The 23,280-nt window shown below is 38.6% G+C and overlaps 1 protein-coding gene across 4 annotated transcripts in view; it reads left to right on the forward strand.

Moving 5' to 3' along the window:
• The window catches only part of PRCP (prolylcarboxypeptidase), a 60,206-nt gene that overhangs the window by 16,408 nt on the left and 20,518 nt on the right, over positions 1 to 23,280 (forward strand). For all 4 annotated transcript variants that reach the window (XM_019752556.2, XM_019752555.2, XM_074335691.1 and 1 more), the window contains exons 3-4: positions 16,450 to 16,590; positions 20,417 to 20,518. In XM_019752556.2, coding sequence (XP_019608115.2) covers positions 16,450 to 16,590; positions 20,417 to 20,518 — 243 coding nt within the window. The remainder of the gene's footprint in view (positions 1 to 16,449; positions 16,591 to 20,416; positions 20,519 to 23,280) is intronic.

The raw sequence follows: 23,280 nt of genomic DNA on the forward strand, positions 1-23,280 counted from the left end.
CCATTGCACTTTATAGAAACTTCTTCTGGATTTCAGTGATTTGTTGGTATTCATATATTGGTATGCCCATAGACTGTGGGCAGCCTGAGTGCTGGGATCACACCCGTGAGTGCATACTCAGTGTATGCCATCCACAGCTGCTTGAATGAATAACTGGCCCAAGCTGAAGTGATTACTCCCTCTTCTGAATGCTGTTAGCTTTGCTTTTATTATATTTTGCCTAGTACTGCCAATATGGCATTGATACTGCCCAGTCAGAACAGAACTGGTCATAGAGCTGTGCCGTAGGTTAGTTCTTTAGGTCTGGAGAAGGGATTGGGACGGTGACACACGTGGGCATAGAGAAGGGGTGGGCATCACTCAGTGTGCTAAGGCAATTATTTGCCAACTGGTATGGAAGTATTTCAGTATTTTAAGAACTGGCAGAGAATCAGCCTTAGTCCTTCCAGGTAGTAAGTGCCTTAAGAATAGGATGCTGTTTTCACTGCTTAAGATTCCTCAGATAGCTACCTAAGTGCAACTCAGAGGTACAGTGTTCAAAGCAAGTGCAACTTACAACAAACATTAAGGTTTTTATATAACACTCCCTTCTAAAACTCCTGAGTTTCGTCACATTGCTGTTGATGCCACTGCTCTTCTCCTTGTCACCCAGGATAGAGTAATTTGGAATCATCTGATTCCCTCCTCTTCACCTCCACACCAAAATCCAGTCAGTCACCGAGACCTTTCCATGATTCCTTTCTAGTTTCTGTCCCTTCCTTTACATTCCCAAGGTTACCACCTTGTATAGGCCCGTGTAATTCCAAGCTAACAATAGCCTCTTCAATGCCTTTGTTCTTTCAGCCTCAGCCCGTCCAGCTGGCACCATGGTTTTTCCTCCTCTCCTCTTTTCCAATCCAGGCTTTAGTGGGGCCGGCTTAAACCCCGCCTCCTCAGGGAAACCTTTCCCCACTGACAGAACCTAGTGTGAGCTGGTCTTTCCTAGTATTTATTGTCTGTAACGTTCATTCAGCGGCTGTTAACTGCTCTGCTTTGTGAAGTGGTTCTTGTTTCCTGAGCTGTAATTATACGTATCTTGGTATATGATGTAACACGTATTTATCCTTTAAGTAGAAAGCATATATGCCCTAGAATTAATAGACCCACAGGGTCATATGGTTTAGGAGTTTTAAATTTTTAAAATTTCCCGATAAACATCATTTTAAATTCTGTAGGTAGGTTGCTGAATAATATGCAACTTTGTTAAAGAGAAATGCTGACTATGACCCACTAAATTTAGTTTATAACCCACTAATGGGTCACAATCTCCATTTTATGTAACACTAACCTAGACTGTATGGGCCTTACAAAAGTGAATGTTTCTCCTGTAATGGAGAGGTAAGGCCTGGAATCAAAAGTCTTTACCATAGGGAGACAGTGAAGTATTGCAAGAGAAGTATATAGCATGTGATTTCAGAGGAGGGAGAATTGCATGTGAAAACTACTTCCTATATTAGGAAGATGATTCTGTTTGGGGGAGAAGGGATTTGGGTATTAGCAGTCATAGATTTTTCCTTGATAGTTAAATCATTCCTTTCAAGGTGTTTTTTTGTTTGTTTATTTTGTTGTTTGGGGGTTTTTTAGCAATGGAAGATGGGAATAATATACATCCACTTCCTCTTTATTTATTCACTGTCTTGTTTTCCTTCTCAGTGTTTTTATGCTTGCACAATAGCAGGATTCGTAACTGAGGTTTTCAGACTTTGATTGTATTTCTAACACCAACGAGCAAAGCAGGTTACCCTAAGGACGGAGATTTATTTCTTAATACTCATCCATTTTGGGGACAGACAAAAAAGTATATTTTAAAAATGGGGAGCTCTAAGAGGTAGTAGGCTTTGGGATAAAAACATCATCACTTCTGAATAGCTGTAATTACTTCTCATTGCAGGCAGCCTGGATTATAGTTTTAAAGGGAGGCAATATCCTATAGTAAATAGTGTTGGCAGACTATTATTATTTTTTAACTATTTTTTTATTTTTCAGTTACCGTTGACATACAGTATTATATTAGGGCAGATTATTATTATTATTCCCAAGTAATTTTCCTCCGAATGTGCTGTTTTCTCTCTCTCCCTCTCCCTGTCTCTCTCTCTCTCCCTCTCTCTCTTTCTCAATGAATGAGCCTTTGAGGTGAAGCTTTTCTTGGTTAGATTCTTTGTGGCAGCTTGTTTCTCTCTAGAAGATCCTTTATGTAAAGGCTACCTTACATTATTTTTATTGCATTAATGAGGACAAAATTGTACCCGGGGAAAATATCATCAAACTGTTTCTTAGGTTCACTAGGGTCATATGCCAAATGTTATGAAAATATTCATACAGTGGTAATGTACTTCTGTGTGTGTTTTTTAATACCACGAGATAAAATTATGGATCAATCATCAGGGGGCATTTGCTGTAATTCAAATTTGAGCCTTTACGACGGTCGGGGATTTGTACACATACCGTACTACCTTGAATCCTTGCAACCTTGTAAGGAAGATGTTTGTAGCTCCTTTTACAGATGAATCATTTGAGGTTCAAAGATGTGAAAAAGTTTGCTGGCATTCCCCCAATTGGAAAGGGGCACAATCAGCGTTTTAACCCAGGACTGTCAGACTACAAAGTGGGTTCTTTCCACTGGAGAAGGAGCACTCCCCTCTGGACCTGGGGTTGTCCTGGAAAGCTTTATGGAGGGGACAGTGCTTGAGCGGACACTTAGATGGACAGAGGAGAGGTAGGAGTTTTCTGTAATGATATGAGGGAGGAGAATAGTCTATGCAGGGGGAAAATCTGGACACCGGCCTGGAGACTTGGGAAAGCACACTATGTCCAGGCGATTTCTGCGTTGTGAAGTAGGAGCAGGGCAGGTGGTAGAAGATGAGTTGGAAAAGAGGTGGGCAGGGTCCTGGTGTGGGCACTGTCAGCTCCTCCGAGTTTGCCTTCACTGCAGCCTCCTGTGCAAGCACTTGGCGGGGCTGCATCTCCTCCGTGCTGCCATAGCAAACATCCCGTGCTTACCCGTATTCATAATGTGCGTCTTCTGCGTGGAAATCGTGTCTTTGCTCGCTTGTCTCCACTAGACTGGCCTCTTTGAGAGTGAAGACTGAGCCTTTTATCCTTGCGTCCAGTGTAGTCAGGCACGTGCAGCAGGCGCCTGGGTAGTGGGGGAGGGGAAAGCGCCTTGCCCTCACTAAGAATCAGTATTAATCACTCACTTCTGTGTTTATCACTCTTCTACCCTTTCAAGTTTCAGTTGGATTTTAACTTGATAACTGAGGATCTGTTCATGTTTCCTGAGGTTAACACACCTGATGGAAAGAGAAGAGTCCTACTGGTGTCATGTTACCCTTCTCACTTCTGCGCAGTTCAGCTCAGCAGTCTGATGGAAGAAGTCTTGTGCCCGTTGTGTGCTTTGTCCTGTGGGGGCTCAGGCAGGAACAAGAAAGGGGGGGCAGTGTGGTGTGGTGGGGAAAAGGCAGCCTCGCCACGTCATGGGGTTCCTGTGAGGAACAAATGGGAGGCTGTACATTTAGCACTTACGTTATTCACAAGGGCAATGGGAATAATGCACCTGGTTTGATCAGTAGATTCTAACGTCTCATATGGGTTACTTAGTGTTGGGGTTTGTAATAGAATACCAGGTATGCAGTATGTATGTATAAATAACTATAGTGCAAAGCTACATTTGAAAAGCACTATACTGGAACTAAAATTACTATGGAAGCACAAAGAAGGCAGAAAGGCCAAGGTATGCTTCATGTAGGAAGTGGCATTGAATAAAATCCCCAGGGCCTTTTCACACTGTTGACATATCTAACTAGAAGGCTGTGGGTGAACAGCTTAATTAACTACTGCCTGCTCTGAGACCCCCGCTATGACTCCCCTATTCAGATTAGGTCTACCTGTGTTTTCTCTGTCAGAATCAAACCTGCACAATCACAGTTCCTAAGTGTTTATTTGTGTATTGTTTGTTGTCTGTTTCTTTTATTAGATCATAGCACTGTATGAGCAGTGACCATATTCAGCTTGTTCGCTGTTATATCTCTAGCATTTATCCCATAGTAGGCACTCAAGAAGTACTTGTTGAATGAATGAATGAATGAATGAATGAATGACTACAAGCACTGACCGTGATTTCTTTGTACATCGTGTTAGCTCTGGGCATTTGCTCTGCAGGATGGTGACATAGTGGCAGAAGCACCTGAAAGTAATCAAAGAAGCAACTTGGTCTTGTTTGAACTTGGTGTCATTGTTCTGAGCTTTTTGGTTTCAGCTGAGGATATCCTTTTCCCTTCCTTTATCTTTTCTATGGTGCCCTTCTCATTCAGACCGGATGAATGCTGAAAACAATGAGTAGTCTATAGAGTGTATTTTTAAGTTGATGATAAAAAGTCTCTAGAGGCCATTGTGTAGTGAAACCATGACTGAGAATTTGATGTTGGAGTTCCCCAGGAGGAAAAAGCTTAGGCAGCTACTTTCTTCAGTTGCTTCCTTTTGTGGAGACTCTTCATGTGGAGATTCTGTAAAGTTTAATTTTTCAGAATGCTGAAAGCCTTTAAAATCATGTATTAATTAGTAAAATAATAATAATTCATTTTAAGGCAATCTCTGAAAAGAGAATGCCATAGGTTTTGTTGCAGTGGTTCTCGCAGTGTGTGATTCACAGAAGATCCTCCATGCGAAAGGAGGAGATGCATTTTAGCATTATGTTTCAGTTTCTTGTTTGCATGTCAGACTTTTTTTTAGAAAAGTAGTTTATTAATTTAACAGAGGTAACCAGGTCAAAATTGTGATCCCTCATTTCTTGTCTCACCAGAGGGGAACAGGGACTATAAAGTTTAGGGACTACAAAGTTTGAGAACTATTAGATTCTCACTTTGTACAATTTCTTTAAATAGAATTTGGAGGAAAAAAGTGGAAATAGAATCTACTTTGTTAACTTCCGTTCAATGCTGGGAGGAACCTGATGTCCTTGGAAGTCTGTCGCCACTTTCGTAGGGCTCTTACCCTTCAAATGCCCACAGTCAGGGTCAGCGCTGAATCCGTTACTAAAGGGCGGTAGTGTTGGTTACAGCTTTTCGAAAGACTTGTTTTTGTTGTTTGCTGTTACCTGAATGCTGCTGTTGTCAGACATTGGGTCCTTTTATATTCTGATCTTTCCTGGGTGTATCATGATTTTGGAACGCGAACATTGTTATATATATTATATACATATGTACCAATTGAACAGAGACTTGGGGTTGAAACCTGGCTTATTTATTAGTCTTACCATGATCTCTCCCCTGGACCTGTCAGTAGCCTTCTGTTTACTCTTTCTCTCTTTCTTTACCATCTCTCGCCAAGTCATCATCCACAGAATAGCCAGAGTGACCTCTTTAAAATACAGACCAGAACAAGTCTTAAAACTCTTTTAAAGCTTCCCATTGCTCTTAATATTAAATTGAAACTCCCTACCATGACCGACCTAGCCACAAGCCTCATCCTATACCATTGCTGCTGTGTTTACCATGCTCCAGGCTCTGGGATCCTTTCTGTTTCTACAACATTCCAAGCTCTTTCTGGCCTCTCAGCCTTTGTATTTTTTTGTGCCTTCTTTCTGGGTTTTTCCCTTTGCTGGTTCCATCAGGCTTTACCTCCAGTTACCTCCATGGAGAGGCTTTCTGTGTTAGTTTCTTAAGGCTGTTATAAACAAAGGACCGCAAACCGGGAGGCTTAAAAGAACAGAAATTTATTTTCCCATAGTTCGGGAGGCCAGAAGTTCAAAATCAAGGTGTTGGCAAGATTGGTTCAGGTCCTTTTGGGGCGCTCTGAGGGAGAATCTGTTCAGGGGCCCACTCCTAGCTTCTGGTGGTTGTGGGCATTCCTTGGCTTGCAGCTACATAATTCCAGTGTCTTCTTCTGTCCTCACATGACCATCTTTCTTTTGTGCATCTGTACTTGACATGGCATTCTCCTTCCTCTCTGTATCTGTCTTTGTGTCTCTTCTCTTCTTATAAGGACACCAGTTACAATGAATTAAGGACCCAGCCTATTCCAGCATGAACACATCTTGACTAATCACGTCTGCATTGACTGTATTTCCAAATGAAATCACATTCTGAGGTTCCAGGAAGGATATGAATTTGGGGGCACACTATTTAACCCAGTGCACCTTCCTGACTCTCAGTTTAAAATAGGCTGTATTAGTGGAGCTGTATCTATAAACATACAAGTTATTTATTTCTGGCCAGTGGTGAGCAAAGTACTTAGTTATAGCACATTTCATGCATTGTACTCAATTCTGGGCACACCATCCATGAGAGAGAATGTAATTGACCTAGGATATGAACAGGGTTATGGACTGTCTCTTCAGAGGAGGGATAGTGTGGACAATTGGATTATAAGTTACATACATCACAGCATTTATGCAGGAAGAGGATGTACAGCATTACATAACTTTTATAAGATTGCCATTGAAATGCTTACATATTGTATATATGAGTTCTGGCAACATTTTTTCATTCCTTAAAATGGGGTAACTGCAACATTGTTTAAATTCTCTGGCAAGTCAACAAGCACTTTTGGCAACATCTGTCTGGTGGGCGAGGCCCTCATTGCTCTGTGTGTTCATGGTTATATGGAGATAGGGATGACCAACTCGCTTGCCCCCGTCCTTCTGTCACAGCCTCTTTATGAAATTCCCATTCTGGTTTTATCTAGCCATTAAACTTCTCTACTCTGGATTTCTAGTGAAGTAAATCCACAGCTAGGCAGGTGGTTGTGCCTGCAAATTCAGCCTCCCACCTCAGGGACCCTCTGGAGACAAACATCAGTTTTTTCTTCCATGCTACACTTTTGCCTCTATGTCCAATCATTGCCACAGTGTGCTGTTTTATTCTCTTTTAATAGATAGCCTTGCCCCCTACTTCACTGATGTTGTGTGAGAGGCATTTCAGTTAGAACCCCTTCAGTTTTCTTCCCTTTCCACCTTGAAATGTAACTCCTTCTGCACCCATCTCTTTCCCAGTGGAGGAGGGGTTCCTCTCCTGTCCAAGTCAGAACCCTCCAGTTGTGCTGTGGACCCCATTCCCTCCTGCCTCCTCGGACTCTCCCTGCATCACAGAATCCCCCGTCACCTGGAGTCTCAACTAATCCCTCTAATCGTCTTTTTGCCCTTGGACATAACACCTTTCCCATGTTTCTTCCTTCGTCATAAAACTCTGTTGTTGGAAAAATTTATTTTATACATAGATCAAATCAACATTTTGTATTACATTTAAGTTTACTGAACTCTAGTATGCTCCTCGATGAGCCATTCTGATGTACATTTTACAGGAAGCTGTCATTTGTGTTAAATACTGTGCACTGGCTGAAAGCCACAGCTGTAAGTCCTTTCCAGCCCTGAAACTGTGACTATAACCCTGTCATAAGGTCAGGTATATTTTAGGTTATACATGTCAGTAAAATGCTGATCAGTCGTCCTTCCCTGCCCCTCTACCAAGATGCTGGCATAATTTGTAGGTACCTTCCTGTTTCTACCTCCAGCAGAGGGCATGCAGTTCCTGCTTTCTCAGCAGCCTGGATAAGGCTAGCCTGTTAGGAATCAGTTTTAGATTTTATGCTTGGGTTCTCCCTTAGGCATGTGATCTGCCAGTGGGCAAAAGGCACATCCAACTACAGCCAGTAACAGACCCATGCACTAAGGAAACCTGCACAGACTTCATCTAGGGAACTTTGATCTCTATTCTCATTGCTTTGAGTCAGGCTGTTCTCCGAAGCTCTGTTGGGTCTGTTTTTATACCAATTGCAGAGCTAGGATGTATGCATGCATTCATTCCTTCTCTACATAGTCACTGATTTTATACTATGTGTGTGTATTTTTCTAGGCCCTGGGGATTTAGCAGTGGGCAAAACAGACAAAAGTCTCTGCCTCGTTAAGGCTCTACTTCTAGTGGACCTATTTCATTTATTGTTGGTTGAGAGAGGCAATCTCAGGTCAGTGTGGTATCTCTTCATAGGAAGAGTTTCATACCTGCATCTGGTGGTAGCCTGATGAATCTAATCTTCTGTCTCTTATCCTGACAAACTGTATACCTCCTGCCATAAAGCAACAACACTTCTTGAATATGTTTGTTTTGCATAGTCCATCATGCTCCCTTTGCTTGAAGTTCTCTTCTGTACCTGCAAAAATTCTTGTGATTCTTCAGGGTTCAGCTCAGATGTCACCTTCTTGGTGTAGCCTTCCATGATTTCCTTAGGCTGGGTAGTAACTTCCTCTGCTGAGCTCCCACAGCACTTTGTATATATCATCATGTGATTGTTTATTAGTATGTTCATCACTTTTGTTAGATTCAAAATTTGAAAGGCGGAATTGTATCTTACGCAGTTCTCTTTCCTTAATGTCTGTCATTTAATAAGTTAGTACTCAATACTCATTTTTAAATGAAGGAAAAATTAGATGTGATTTAGTGCAATATAATTTACATGTAACTAGTGAACTAGAAATAATACATTATAAAGTAAATCATAAAATATAAACTATATCTCAAAGCACGGCGCTCCAACCACCTGAGCCACCGGGCCAGCCCCAAAGGGCATCTTAAATGCTTACAAATCTATTTGTTAATTATTTTATTATCCATATAGAAAAATACACTGTCCTCATTCTGTTTTAGAGTCACTTTTCTCCTACAAGGGTAACCACTATCCTGACTTCTAACAGCACAAATTTTGAACCCTGGCTTTAAAAAGAAGGGTGATGAATTCCCTATTTAAATTATGTGGATATACCTGTATTTTAAAAAGAAAGATGTAAAATAACTGGCATCTCTGTATCTCAGTTTTTTCATTTAAGAGTTTGGACTTATCTGAATTCTGTTCCTGTCCTAAAATTTTATGAATCTAGTATTTAAAACTTGTCTCTCCCACTTTACTTTTTATACAATAGCGCCATCTGATGGTGTAACATTTCTTGAAGTTTATTTATTTCATAATCACAGCAGTCCTTTCTCTCTAATTTGAGAGCTTAAGCTGTGGCCACGTAACTCCAGTGGCACAAACCTCCTGAAGTCGGCAGGGGTTATTGCTCATGTGGTGCTTTCACAGTTGTTTAACCAACAGGTGATGCTTGAATCGTTGCTGAAACACTTAACTGTTGTTTGACAAAACATGTTATTTCTTGATTTACTGGAGTGTTTTCAGTGTTCTTGAAGACAGGATATCTCCATCTCTGTTTTAGCAGTAGAGCAAAGAATATTTTAATTTCACGGAATTTTGGTAATTTAGAATGTGAGTCCCTCTTTGGGGTCCACAGTCCTTGGTCAGTGAAAAGGGGGTTACTGATGTGGATGGAAAAGGGGCCACATATTAAACCTGACAAGCTCAGGAGACTGAAAATAATTACATGAGATGGCATGAGCAAAAAAAATTCCATAACTAAGTGGGCCATGGCGGGAAGTCATATCTTTACCTTCCTTCATAATGTTAATCTGTGTCTTTAAGTGGGCCTGTCTATTGTCTTTTTGTACCTAAAATGACATCCTTGGAATGTCAGTAATCCCTTTTTTCTGGACCACAGCAGGAAAGTACAGAATCCCTCATTATGATTCTTGTCCCTTGATTAACATCTCCTTGTGAGCTATTAACTGTCCTGTACCACATATGAGAAAGAAGTACCTGTCTCTCCAATTTACTTTTATCCAATCCCAGAGATTTCTCCGCTTTGCTTTCTCCCAATCGCTTAATCTGTCACCAGTGGATTTCACGTAATCCTCCTCCTTTGATTCTACATATAAAATAAACTGCAAACTGCCATTTCGTTGGAGCATTTTCTCAAGCAGTTGAGATTTTGCTTCCCAGCAATTGTCAGTTTGGCTCAAATACACTCTTATAAGCTTTAATGAATGAATGAATAAATAAATGGAACCACTGATTTAGAAGATTTGAATTACATTTATTTAATAATTATTTATAAAGTATCTGTCTTGTACAGGAGCACGGTGGTAGCTGTTCTGTCCTTGCCGTTCTAATTAGCCATTTATAAGTATAAGAGGCTAGATCACCACACTTGTTCTATGGTGGACTCTCCTGTATCACTCCTTTTCTTCCTTTTCCATTTTGTTATTTCTCTTTGAATAAATAATTTATTTCTAAGAATCTCCTTTTGAAGATTGGGGGCAGGTTACTAAAAAAGTATAGAAGGAGTGAATATAATTGTCTCCTCGTTAATATGGATACGTGAGTGTGTGCCATATATGAAGGAGCAGTGCCTTATTACATATAACGATCATTTCATTTGAAGGGTATATCTGAGGAAACTTTCACCTCCCTTGTCAAAATGGAAACTAGATCTGCTAAGATTGGCAATGAAGAGAGCATCCCTGTGGGGAGGGAAGGCCAATCCTGTTTCGTATACTCAGCTTCCTTTTCAAGGGACTTGAGATCGTTTCCCCTGTCACCAGCACACTGTCCTCAAGGAATACTGTTTTAATTCTTTAAGTCAAATTTAGCCTTCAGTTCTTCGTGATATCTTCATAGTGCAGATGAACAAAGGTAGAACATTTAAGCAGGACTTTTTAATATCTGTGACATAAAGAAGTAGAAATAAATGGTAGTCACACGTGGCCTGACTCATAAGATATGGGTTGCTCTTCCATCTTGTCCTAGCTCTGGGGCTACCACTGTGTGGGGGACAACTTAACTTAATTGGACTCCACTTGTAGACATCTACCTGTCTCCAGCGGGAGACCTACGGTCTACCTAAATCTCTCTTCCCTTCCAAGTTTTGGTTCCTTCTCTGGCAACTTGTATCTTTCCAATGTGAAGATGTTCACCATTTCAGGAGAGATCAAGCTTACCTAGAAATGATGTCAGAATTCATTTAGGAACCCTAAAAATGTAATGCCACAATTCTAAAATTAATAGAGGACACACACATCAAATGGAAGAAAAGGGGTCTTATTTCATTTTAGCACCTCTGGGTTAGAATTGGAAACCAGAGCTCCCTTCTTCAAGGTACTTTAATTTATTGGAGATGTGAGTCCATTTTTTTTTTTTTTTTTTTTTTGTCCTGTATGTCTGTGAGTCCACTTTTCATATCTTTAGTAAAATTTCAATTAGCTATTATATGTCTGGGTGCATAAATAAAACCAACTGTATACTGAGTTTTTTAAAAACTCTTACTGAGTAAGAGTTAATGCAATTTTGTTTATCAGTGACCTAATGAAATGAGTTAAAAATAGTAGTATTGTAGCAATTACTGAGTCAGGTAAGTGAAAACACCGCCATTCCACATATTCTTCAGTATAAATATTAGTAAATGGCTGAGAGATATGTTCTTCATTTTGCAAATTTAGGGGAAAGATAGTCTAGTGTTTCTGCTGAAGTTTGAGTTCATAGTCAGCCCTAGCTGTAATAGTATGTTATACTGACAAAGCAGACTGGCTTTTGTCAGAAGTAGGATTGGGTAGAGGATAAAAGCACATGAAAAAGAATTGTATTTGACTTTTAGTTATTAGTTATGTCACCTTGGGCAAGTTATGTGACCTCTTTGAACTTCAGCATCCTTATTGTAAGACTGGTGAGTGTTATTGGGAGGGGGAAGAAGCGATCTGTGCAAAGCACAGTGTCAGGCACGTAGTAGGTGCTCTGTTACCACCCCCACACCCCACTGCCCTTACATTGCCACCAAAACTGTGTCTACCAGGTGTAATGTTCTTCAGGCTTTTCTGGATGTGAACTTCATTTTCAAATTTTAAAGTCCAAATAATTATTGCTCAAATAAACTGTATGTAAAGGATGTTCTTTTTGTGCCTTCTTGCCTATCCATTTTCATGGATCTCTTTCTCTTCTGCAAGGTGAATGAGGGAAGCATCACTTAAAGTTTCTTGGACCACACTCTAGAAATAACTACTGTATGTGAGTAGAGGTTTCCTTTTTGAGGTCGGTCATGCCTATGTCACTTTTACAGAACGATTATTAATTTCAGTTATTTCGATAAACCAAATTGCAAAACAAGTCCAGCCCTGCCTCTGACTTGTGACCAAGTCACTTGACCTTTGAGCCCAGTTTCTTCAGTTGAACAACACAGATCAACCTTGTTTTGAGATCTAACCTTGTTAGAGGGTTTCTAAGACCCTCGTCTCCTTTTGTGTTGTGATTTATAAAATCTCTATTCAGGAGCGCAGAGCTGGAAATGGTGTGTAGGTCCCCATTCAACAGCAGAGGGCACGATGCCCCAGTGTGCTGGGCCATTAGGTATTGGAAACTATACATCTACTATGTAGCTGGACGTTGCTAAATACGGTGATAGGAAGGAGCCAAGAAAATTCTGTAATGTTTTACAAAGGAGATTTCACTGCCTGTTTCTAGCTATTTAATGTTTAGGTGAAGCACGAGAGAGAGCGAGAGAGAGAGAGAGAGAGAGAGAGAGAGAGAGAGAGAGAGAGAGAAAGATCTTGACCTTCTAAGGGTATTTCCTGTAATTCTGTGAAGAGCTTCCTTATGTCTTCACCTCACTTACCCCATCGAAGTACTCTATGCTTAAAATTGGTGTGCAGATTGAATGGAGAAAACTAATATTTATTGAGCACTATATATTGAACTATATCTGGTACTTCAGGTGCATTTCCTCTAATCCTTGCAACATCCTTTGAATTACGTGTTATCCTATTTTATATAGGAAGACACTAGGGCTCAGAGAGGTTAAGTGACTTGCTTGAATAGAGATTCAAGTTCAGGTCCGTTAACTCTCAGACTGCTTTCTTTCTATCATACCAGGGTTCCTACCCCTTTCCTCCAATCTAAACAATTAGGGATGATGGCTAGGAGCAGGTGTGCCCAGAGAGTGGCCACAGAGCAAGTGTGACTTTCTCTGGTTTTGAAGTTCTTGTGGCCCTTTTTTTTCTAGAGGAAGCTTTCCCTCTGGCAAGAATTTTTAGCCATTTACATTTAACATGATATAGACAAACCCATACCATGTTTTCAAATGTGAAAACTTTAGACTGGATTATTGAAATGCTTTTCTTTATGGGATGCTTTCAAGGGTATAGCCATGTCTCATTTGATAAGAAGGTTAGGTTCTAAAGTCAGTAGGTAAGGTGAAAAATCACTATGGCAGAATTATCTTTGAAAATCCCACAGGAAGGCATCTTGTTAGAGAGCCATGTACTTCTTTCTTTAAGTTCAGCACAGCCAAGCTTTCCTTCCCTATTGAAATAGATCATGATTTTTCCTGTTCAGTTTCAGATGATACAGTTGGCTTGTATTTGGGGGCAATGTTGGGTGATAATTTACATCTTTAAACATCATAGCCTCATTCAATGTGGTGAGATGCTTACAGTATAAGAGATGTTCTAAAACCTAGATCAAAACAAGGAATAGCGGATTCATGTCTTATTTGGGGGCTTCTGCTAACTCAGTGGTTCTTAAAACTTCAGCCATGCATCAGAATCACTAGAGGGCTTGTTAAAATATAGATCCCTGGGTTCTACTCCCACAGTTTCTGAGTCAGTAGGTCTGGGATTCAGCCAGAGGATTTGCATTTCTAACAGCTTCTGAGGTGATGCTGTTCCTCCAGGGACCTCACATGGAGAACAACTGCACTTGTGAATGGAAGCAGGGGGAATCACTTGTCTATCTTCCCTTCGCTGTCTGTCTGTCCCTCTTGCTCTTTTATTTTTACACTGAGTGGTACCATGTTTCTCTGAAAATATGACCTGGCCGGACAATCAGCTCTAATGCATCTTTTGGAGCAAAAATTAATGTAAGACTGGGTCTTATAATAATATGACATGATATGATATGATATGATACAATATGAGACCGGGTCTTATATTAATTTTTGCTCCAAAAGACACATTAGAGCTGATTGTTTGGCTAGGTCTTATTTTCGGGGAAAGAGGGTATTAGTTTAAGTTAAATGCAGGGATTGTGGCTCAGCCAACTCTATCCTTTTGCACACTGCTTGGCCCAGAACAAGTACTTGGCCCATTCAATAATTGCTTATTGAATGAATGATTGAGTGAGTATACATATATAATGGGAGGGGTTTTTAACACATGGACATCGCTATTATATAGCTGCTCCATACAAGCTGTTTATTTTCCTGAATGTAGGCAGCCATTAGTTTAGGATAGCTTATATTTTAGGACTATATGTGGCAATGATCATAGAAATCAAGAAGCATGTAATTAGATGCAGTTTTGTGAAACTTGCATTTGGGGACCTTTGATATGAATGTGAAGAGTGTGTATGTGTCGCTGTAGCTCAGTACGGGGAATCCCATTTGTTTTAGAATGACTTAGGGAAGTCTTAGGTCAGAACCAACACCTGCCCCAGGGAGGCTTGAGCAGCACTGGATCAGCCTATGTCTGCCCCAGACCAGACGCTGCATTCTCACTCCTGTCCCCCGAAAGCACTGGGACATTCAGCCCCCATGATCCTAAAGGGTCACTGGGGCTCTGTACTGTGGGGTAACTGTCAATTCAGATAGTTGTCTATGAATCTTACTGTGTTATAGGACCTGATAATTATTTTTTAAATGGTGAGTTTATTCGGTGAGGGAGGAAAATCTCAAAAAAAAATGTGTTCAAAGTTCAATTTAAACATAACATCATTTTTGACATGTTCAATGTTATCTGTCTTGCAGAGTCTCAGTATTCTGTGTGTTTTGTTTCTTTCAGTATAGATTAAATTTTCTTCCTTTAAATTCATTTTACTTTTTTATGCTGAAGTATTTTCAAGTAAATTACAGACAGGTTGACATTCTAATTCTAAATTCTTCTATGTGCAGTTGTAAAAAATAAAGAAATCATTTTCTATGTAGCCAAAATAATATAATCACTCCTAACAAAATTAACAATGCCTTATTATTATCTAGTATCTAGTCCATATTCAGATTAACCTAGTTGTCCCCAAATTGTAATTTATATCTTGTATGTTCAAACCAGGATACACTCTGGAGTCATGCATTGCGTCTGTTTATTATGTTCCTTAAAATTTATTTAATCTAAAACGGTCCTCTTTTAATGACATTGCCTTGCCATTGTCTTGTAAAATATCCCGCTTTTGGATTTGTCTCATTGCCTCTTCAGAGTGTCTTCAGCTTGTTTTACCCTGTATATTTCCTGGAAACTGGAAATTAGACCTAAAGTCTGGATTAAGATACAATTGAACATGTTATCCAGAATTTATCGTAGGTGATAATATGTGCTTTGTGTTGTCCTACCTGAGGAGATCCATAATCCCTACCTACCTTACCATTAGTTATACTAACGTTGATCACTAGATTAAGGTGATGACAGCCTGATCCTTCCGTGTGAAGGACATAGTCCCCTTGTTATGAGACAGAGTATTCTCTGTGATATTACTTGGGCACTAATATGAAGAATTCATTTCTCTATCATCCTTTCTCCTAATTTAACACCTTTTGGTAATTTATGCTGAATCATAACTTCGTTAGGGTTTACAGAACTATTATTTTTCTAATTTTGTCACTACTACTGCCAATAGCTGACATTTGATTAAACAGAGCTCTTTTTCATCAACTGGGACTGTTTGGTACCCTGAAATACAATTCTGTTGGAAAGGCTGGTTAAATGATGAGTTCTTTACTTTTTTATTCCTAATTTCTAACTAAGGAATTGGTTTAATAGACACATTAAATGGTGAGAAATGAATGTTTTTCTTGATTTTTCTTTTTTATCAAAGACTGGACTAATGGATTTTCATGAGTTGAATATTTTAATCAACTACAATTATTCTTTTTATGTTCAATTTATTTTATATTCAATTTATTAAAACTTTAGCCAATGATAGAGTCTTTTGTAGTTGGCTCCTGTGTCTGTTAGACATAACTCCATTCATATTTGAGTACTTCCTTGAACAGCAAGATGCATAGGCCGATCTAATTGCTTCCTTGTCCCAAATGTCAGTCAGCCATGTCACTAACAAGCCCTAGTTCCTTTTAGTGGGGAAAGGTATTAGACACCAATATACTGGCCCAGTTTTTACTGGGCTGACAGTGTTTATAGAACTTTTCAGTGGTCTTTTTGGTTTTTTAATTTTGAAATTGAAAGTTTGAATAATGAAAATTCAGATAGTAATGATATCTATATTTTAGAAATTAATGGGTTCACATCACTATTTCCAACTCAATTTAAACATTACTGTGTTTTAAAGTAACTACTTGATTTTATAATTGTATCTTTTCTCTTACACTGGAAATCTTGATCACCAATAACATTGCTTTATCTTACAATATAAAGAAAAAATTTCAAAATAACAGTATCAGTATTACCACTACTAATAAAATCAAATGAAGTTTAAACTTGTTTGTGATTTTTGTAGCATAAGTTGATTTTAATGAAAGAGCAAATGTAATGACTTTTGAACTCATTTAATTACTTTCCTTTGAAATATGTGTTGTCTGTTTTTGTTTTTTTGCTATAGGTTGATCATTTTGGATTTAATACTGATAAAACTTTTAAACAGCGGTACCTAATAGCTGATGAACACTGGAGGAAAGACGGTGGATCAATACTTTTCTACACTGGTAATGAAGGGGACATTATCTGGTTTTGCAATAATACGGTACGTGCAGATTTGTGAAGTTCCTATGCTCTATTTACCTTTTGTTATGATAAACTGGAAGAAAAATATTTTGCAGTATCTATGACCAAGTTTTACTGTACTTAATTGTTAAGTTCTTTAAAAAAAACAAAACAAAAAAGGTAAACTCACTAATAATACAAAAACAGCAAAAGAACATGAATAGGCAGTTCATAAAAGAATAAATAGAGATAACCAATAAACCTGCATGTTCAGCCTTAAAGAATTACACATAAAAGGAATGACATACTATTATTGGACAATTGAATTTGAAAAGATATTTTTAAATTCCCAGTTTATTTCTAGAATGAACAAGGATATGAAATAAATGGGAATAGGAATGTTATGGCATATAGTTTTTTATCTTATTTTTATTATGGTCTTTAGAATGTAAATACAAGGGCAGGAATTTTTTTTTTAATTGGGGAATATTGGGGAACAGTGTGTTTCTCCAGGGCCCATCAGCTCCAAGTCATTGTCCTTCTATCTAGTTGTGGAGGGCGCAGCTCAGCTCCAAGTCCAGTCGCCGTTTTCAGTCTAGTTGCAGGGGTTGCAGCCCACCATCCCATGCAGGAATCGAATTGGCAACCTAGTTGTTGAGAGCTCAGGCTCTAACTAACTGAGCCATCTGGCCGCCACAAGGGCAGGAATTTTTGTAGGTTTGTTCAGTAGTGTATTCTCACAGTCCAGGACTACTAGGTATATGGTAGGTTCTTAATAAATATTGAATGAATGAATGAATGAATGAATGAATGAATGAATGAATGAATGAATGAAACCTAATCAAAGCCAATGCGAATAAGAAAAAAATACAAGTTTAATTGTCAAATAGGAATGGACAAAGGTATAGTTGAAGCAATGTTTGAAGCAATGTTTTAATTTGCCTTTACTACTGTTCTACCATTTTTCTTATATTTATGAGGGTAACAAGTAGTATAGCTGTTAGCTTACTTCCCTGACTATATTTTCTCTTTTATAATCCATTAACAAAACTTAATTTAGAAGGACATATGAAAGGAGGAAATTTTCCTCTTTAATGTGCCAGAGCTATGACTAGAAAATACCAACTTTCAGAGCGGATGGGTGACTCAGTTGGTTAGAGCGTGAGCTCTGGGCAACAGGGTTGCTGGTTCGATTTCCACATGGACCAGCGAGCTGCGCCCTCCGCAACTAGAATGAAGACAATGAGCTGGTACTGAGCTCCTGGGCAGCCGGGTGGCTCAGTTGGAGCGTGTGCTGTCAACCACAAGGTTGCCGGTTCGACTCCCGCAAGGGATAGTGGGCTGCGTCCCCGCAACTAAGATTGAACAATGGCAACTGGACTTGGAGCTGAGCTGTGCCCTCCACAACTAAGACTGAAAGAACAACAACTTGATTTGGAGCTGATGGGTCCTGGGAAAAACACACTTTTCCCCAATAAAGTCCTGGAAATACACACTGTTCCCCAATAAAGTCATGTTCCCCTTCCCCAATAAAATTTTTTAAAAAAAGAAAGTCAACTTTCTACTAAAAACCTGGTCTGTGAATTACCTTAAAGTGGGAACTGAATCATATTTTCTCTATTGCTAATTAATGTCTAGCTTGATGCCTGGTATTCAGGAGGTCTCAGTAAATGTTGAACTGAACTAAATTGAACGCAAGGATATGAACCCAGTTATACTGTGTTATTATTGCTTGCCATATTTCTGAGTATTTCCTTAGGAATGTTAAAATTCTAAATATGCTAGTTGAAAATAAAGTAATTCCCTGAGAAATGAGATGCTAGGATGTCTATTTCTCTTAGATCAGTGACCAATCAGAATTTATTTTCCATCAGATTCCCGCTGTGGTATTCTGTGAAACAACCGAGTCTGCCATGTCGCCCTTTCTCTTTCTTGTGTGACTTCCCTTTTGTGCCAAGGTGATAGGGCAGCTTCTCTTGTCCAGTTATTTTCCCCGCTCCTCTTCTTCTTTATTATAGGCAGGCAGCTGTTCCTGCCTCTACCAGACCCCCCTGCTCTGACTGGCAGCATAACTGAAGGCTTGCCAGGGAATCTCTGACCTAGAAGTGGTAAAAAGGAAGAGATACTCAGCGTAGGAACAATTCCAGAGAACTGACTAGAGGCAGATCTAGAAGGACAGATCCTGGTCCTTTCCCAGTCCTACACAGCTTGCTTTACATGCTAAAATGTTCCAGTCACATATTCTGGACATTCCTTTATTAAGGGGCAGTATATCATAATGGTCAAGAATGAAGACTTCAACCAGACTCATCAGGTTTGAATTCTGGTTCGGCCACTATGCTGTGTCACTTTGGATGAATTTCTTATTTTGTGCCTCAGTTTTCTCATCTGTTAAATGGGTATAGTAATGTCTCGTTTATAGAGTTGTTGAGGGCTAAATAAGAATCAGGAACTTAGAACAATACTGGCACATAATGTTATTAAATGTTAATGTATTGCATGAACCTCTTTTGAAAAATAAAAATATCCCTGAAGTAGAGGCAAAATAATCGCTTATTATAGTGTGAATCAGTTCAATTAAATTGCTTTCTCTCAAAGTCTGGGGTCAGCTCCACAGAGGTTTGGTTGTTTTGATGGATGGTCCTTACCCTTAAGAAGCTCATAGTCTGGTAGGATAAGACACACATGTCTTACTAATATTGCATAGTGGTAGAGATCTATACCTTGCACAGTGGTATTGAGAGGAGGGAGAGATCGGGGTGTGACAGGAAGGGGATGGCATGCTTGAATTGGGTGTTACAGGATCTATAGATAAATTGCAGGGGGTAAGCAGGATGTTAAGAGAAAAGGTGGGGTTTTTGAAATTATCAGAGATATCAGGTTCTCCATTCTCACATGCACACACCTCTTAATTGTTCGTTTATTGACTAAAAACAAACAAAACATTTCAGACTTTCTTAGTTTTTGTTAGGGAACAGCAGCTCATTAAAAAGCGAAAATCTGCACTGGGAATGACAAATAGTTTTAATGTATGCTAAATCTAAATCTGATTGATGTTGGCTGCCTAGAATGCGTTGTTGAAAAAGATTCTGAGCGCACAACTGAGATAAGTGACAAAATGCAGTGCTTGATTAATGACCAGCATTGCATGTGGAAGTAAGGTTGTCTCACAGCACTTGATGATTATGCTCTGGAGCCAGACAGCCTGTGTTTGAATTTTGGCACTGCCACGTTCTAGCTGTGTGACTTTGGCAGGAAACTCTTGTGCCTCAGTGTCCTCGAATATAAAATGGGGACAATCGAAATGCATCTCTCTTAGATTGTTGTGAAAATTAAGTGAATTAATACATATGAAGTGTTTAGAACAGTGCCTGACACATTGTAAGCACTCAATTAATATTAGCTATTGCTAGTTACTATTTATTTTCAAGTTAATAAGAGTAATATAAAAGTGAGTCTAGTATGTTTATTTGTACTGTTTTCTCTTTTATGTTGTAAATGTATATGAGTAAGCACCAAACTTAGATATCTAGCACTTAGAGTATTTGGCTCACAGTACAATTTGAAGACTATTTTTGATATAATGTTGATTCTGTGGCTAGAGTTAGAATAAGGAGAGTTGGAATGACTCGTGGTTGAGCAATTTGGGCTTACTTTTAATTGTTTCACTCTAATACAGTGTGAGATTAATATGCAACAGTGAAACAGCACTTACATAATTTCTCTGTTAAACAAATATAAATTATGTGGCTTCTCAGCGAGCTCTTTTTGGTCTGATTTAACATCTGTTTCATATGAGTTAAAAAAAGGTTCAGTGACTTTTTTTCATATCCTGATTTTATCCTCTGAATCTAAATTTTTCCTAGGGTTTCATGTGGGATGTGGCTGAGGAACTGAAAGCTATGTTGGTATTTGCGGAACATCGGTACTATGGAAAGTCTCTGCCCTTTGGCGTCAACTCATTTAAGGTTAAGTATACTTTTTACTTCTAAGTTTAGAAGTTTTGTTTTGTTTCTTTAAAAATTTTAGGACATTTTCTAATTATAGGTCCCACTGTAAGAAAGAAATGATAGCTTTAACTTGAATTGCCTGAAATTTCAGTAATTTGTATTTAATCTTTCATTTTTATATACAGATTGAGACTTTTTAAAACCATATGATTTTCATTTATAATGTTGATCAGTTTTTATTTAACTCAGTGTAATGAGGCTAGTTTTCACAGGTGAATCTTAATTTATGGCTGCAGAGACTGTGGAGGGAACTTTTCATTGTTTCAGATCTGTCAGTAAACAATTCTGCTTTATAAATTATGTACTTAAATTATTGGGTCTACCACTGGAAAAAATGTAATGAGCACTGAAGTGTTTGTTTAATCAAGTGTTTTTAAGTAAAATAAGGACAAACAATCTCTACGATTCAATGAGGCCAACTGGCCACTTGGATTTCCTCCTGGCCTTTCTTATTCTCACAAGGAGCTTTGGCCTTGGCCACAGGCTCTACACCTAATAAATCAGGACACTTTCTTCAACTGAGTCATTCATGTACTATACTTGTGATTCTGGCTACATGATTTTGCCATCTATGCTATTAGTATTTTTCTTTAACCAACTCTCTCTTCAAATTTAGTATTACCTTAACAAAAAACTTAACTAGGTTTTATATACTAGTTATTTTTTCTAAATTACATTAAAATAAAAAAGTACTAAGTTAAAAATGTTCGTGTAATACCTAATATCATCGTACATACTGCCAGTATACACATACCATGCTTTTGGGGAACTCTGAGTTAGAAGAATTTAAAGTCAATCATTTTCTAGGCTGCCTGTTTTGAGAGAAGTTTTTTTTATCAGAGGTTTTACTCTCTCATATTATATATAAATTAAATAAATGAAAGTCTTATGTTACAAATGAAAAGCAGAACAATTTATTGGTATTTACTGGGCTGCATGGGAAACTCTATTCTTTAGCTTATTATTTTTCATTATTATGTGATTAGTTAAGTTGACAGATCCTGAAACCAGAGAAGTATTCATTCACCTTGCTGCAGATAGAAATGTAACCTCCTCCCTATGGTTCATACTTTGTTAGCAAAATGGAGCTAAATGCACTCTTTGATATGTTTTTTTCCCTTTGTGTATTCACAGAATTTATTAGTATTATGGGGCATATTACAAATATTATTTAAAGACTTGGGGGGGAAAATTGCACTCAAGTATAGATAGTGTCATGAAAACCAAGTAAAGAATAGTGACAGAAAATGAGAGGTGGGGAGGTAATAAGTCAGAAAGCATGCATCTTGGATAAGGGGGAAGGCTGAGGAGTAGGTGACATACCTAGGAAATATGGCAACTCTGTGATTCCAAATGTGCCAAATGAGGGAAGGAGTCAAACATGTTTGAGTGGTGAGGCTAAAGCATGAAGACCAAACAGGATAATATAATACAGGTATGTAGCTATATTAGTTATCTTGCTATGCAGCAGTTTACCTCAAACCTTAATGGCTTAAAACAACAATGTTTATTATCTCACAGTTCCTGTGGTTAAGGAATTAAGAGTGGGTCAGCTAGGTCGTTCTGTTTCATGGGGTCTCATGAGATTAAGATGTCAGCTGGTGCTGCTTTCATCTGAAAGACTGACTGGGGCTGGATGTTCCTCTCCACTCATATGGAGGATCCACATGAGTGCCAGACTGGTACTGGGTATCAGCGAGAGGCTTCAGTTTGTCTCCTCCTGGGTTTCTCCAAAGGCCTGATTGAGTGGCCTCATGACATAGCGGCTAGCTTCCCTCAAATTTGACAATCCAAGAGAGCAAGGTGAAACTGCACTACTTTTTATGATGTAATTGGGAGTCATGTATCACTTGTTTTATTCTGTTTGTTAGCATGAAGTCACTAAGTCCATCCCGAGTTCAAAGGGAGAGGAGTTAGGCTTCACCTTTTAAAGAGAGACACCTCTTTAGCTTTTCCAGCTTAGCAGGACTCTGAGCTTCACCTCCCTACACATTTTTGCATACATATTTAAATACAACGTACAGAAAATTACACAAATCAAAATACACTGCAGTGAGGAAATTGTCCTTAGTCAGAGAGCTAGATGGTCATAGAATTTACTTTATGAGTATCCTTCTCTCAGGGATCAATGTCTCATGTTGCTGTTTTCTAATCCCCAAATATAGCTGCTCCATAGGTTTTTTTTAACTCCAATTTTATAGTTGTTTACAACAGGCAGGCTAATTTGTTCCAGTTGCTGATATATCAGACATAATAATAAATTCTCTGATGAAGAAGGATGAGTTTTTTACTAATGAGTCTTACGTCAATATTCCACAGGATTTAGTTTACTTTTGCCTCTATCATAGCCATTTTAAATGTTTGAAGATTTGAAATAAAAGTTATAATACAGTAGTTGTCTATTAAACTTAGTATTGTGGTCCATCACATTTGCTGCTAAATGTTCCTTACTGTGTTTCTATTTCTACAACCTCAACAAGGTCTTTGGTAAATTGCATTTAATAGAAATTATATTTAATGCGAAATACATTATGTTCTTTCCACAAACTTAAAATCACTTTAAATCAGCATTGCTATTGCTTTGACTAGGCATTTTAACTCAATTGCCTAGAAATTCTATTTGGAGAAAAGCTTATCTGAGTAGCTTTTTTCTGGGTCTATGCTATGCCTGAGTTGCTATTATGCGCACATTTATACCCATTTTCTTTGTTATTTTTCTT

Source organism: Rhinolophus sinicus, linkage group LG06, assembly GCF_036562045.2.
Source record: "Rhinolophus sinicus isolate RSC01 linkage group LG06, ASM3656204v1, whole genome shotgun sequence".
Lineage (NCBI taxonomy): Eukaryota > Metazoa > Chordata > Mammalia > Chiroptera > Rhinolophidae > Rhinolophus > Rhinolophus sinicus.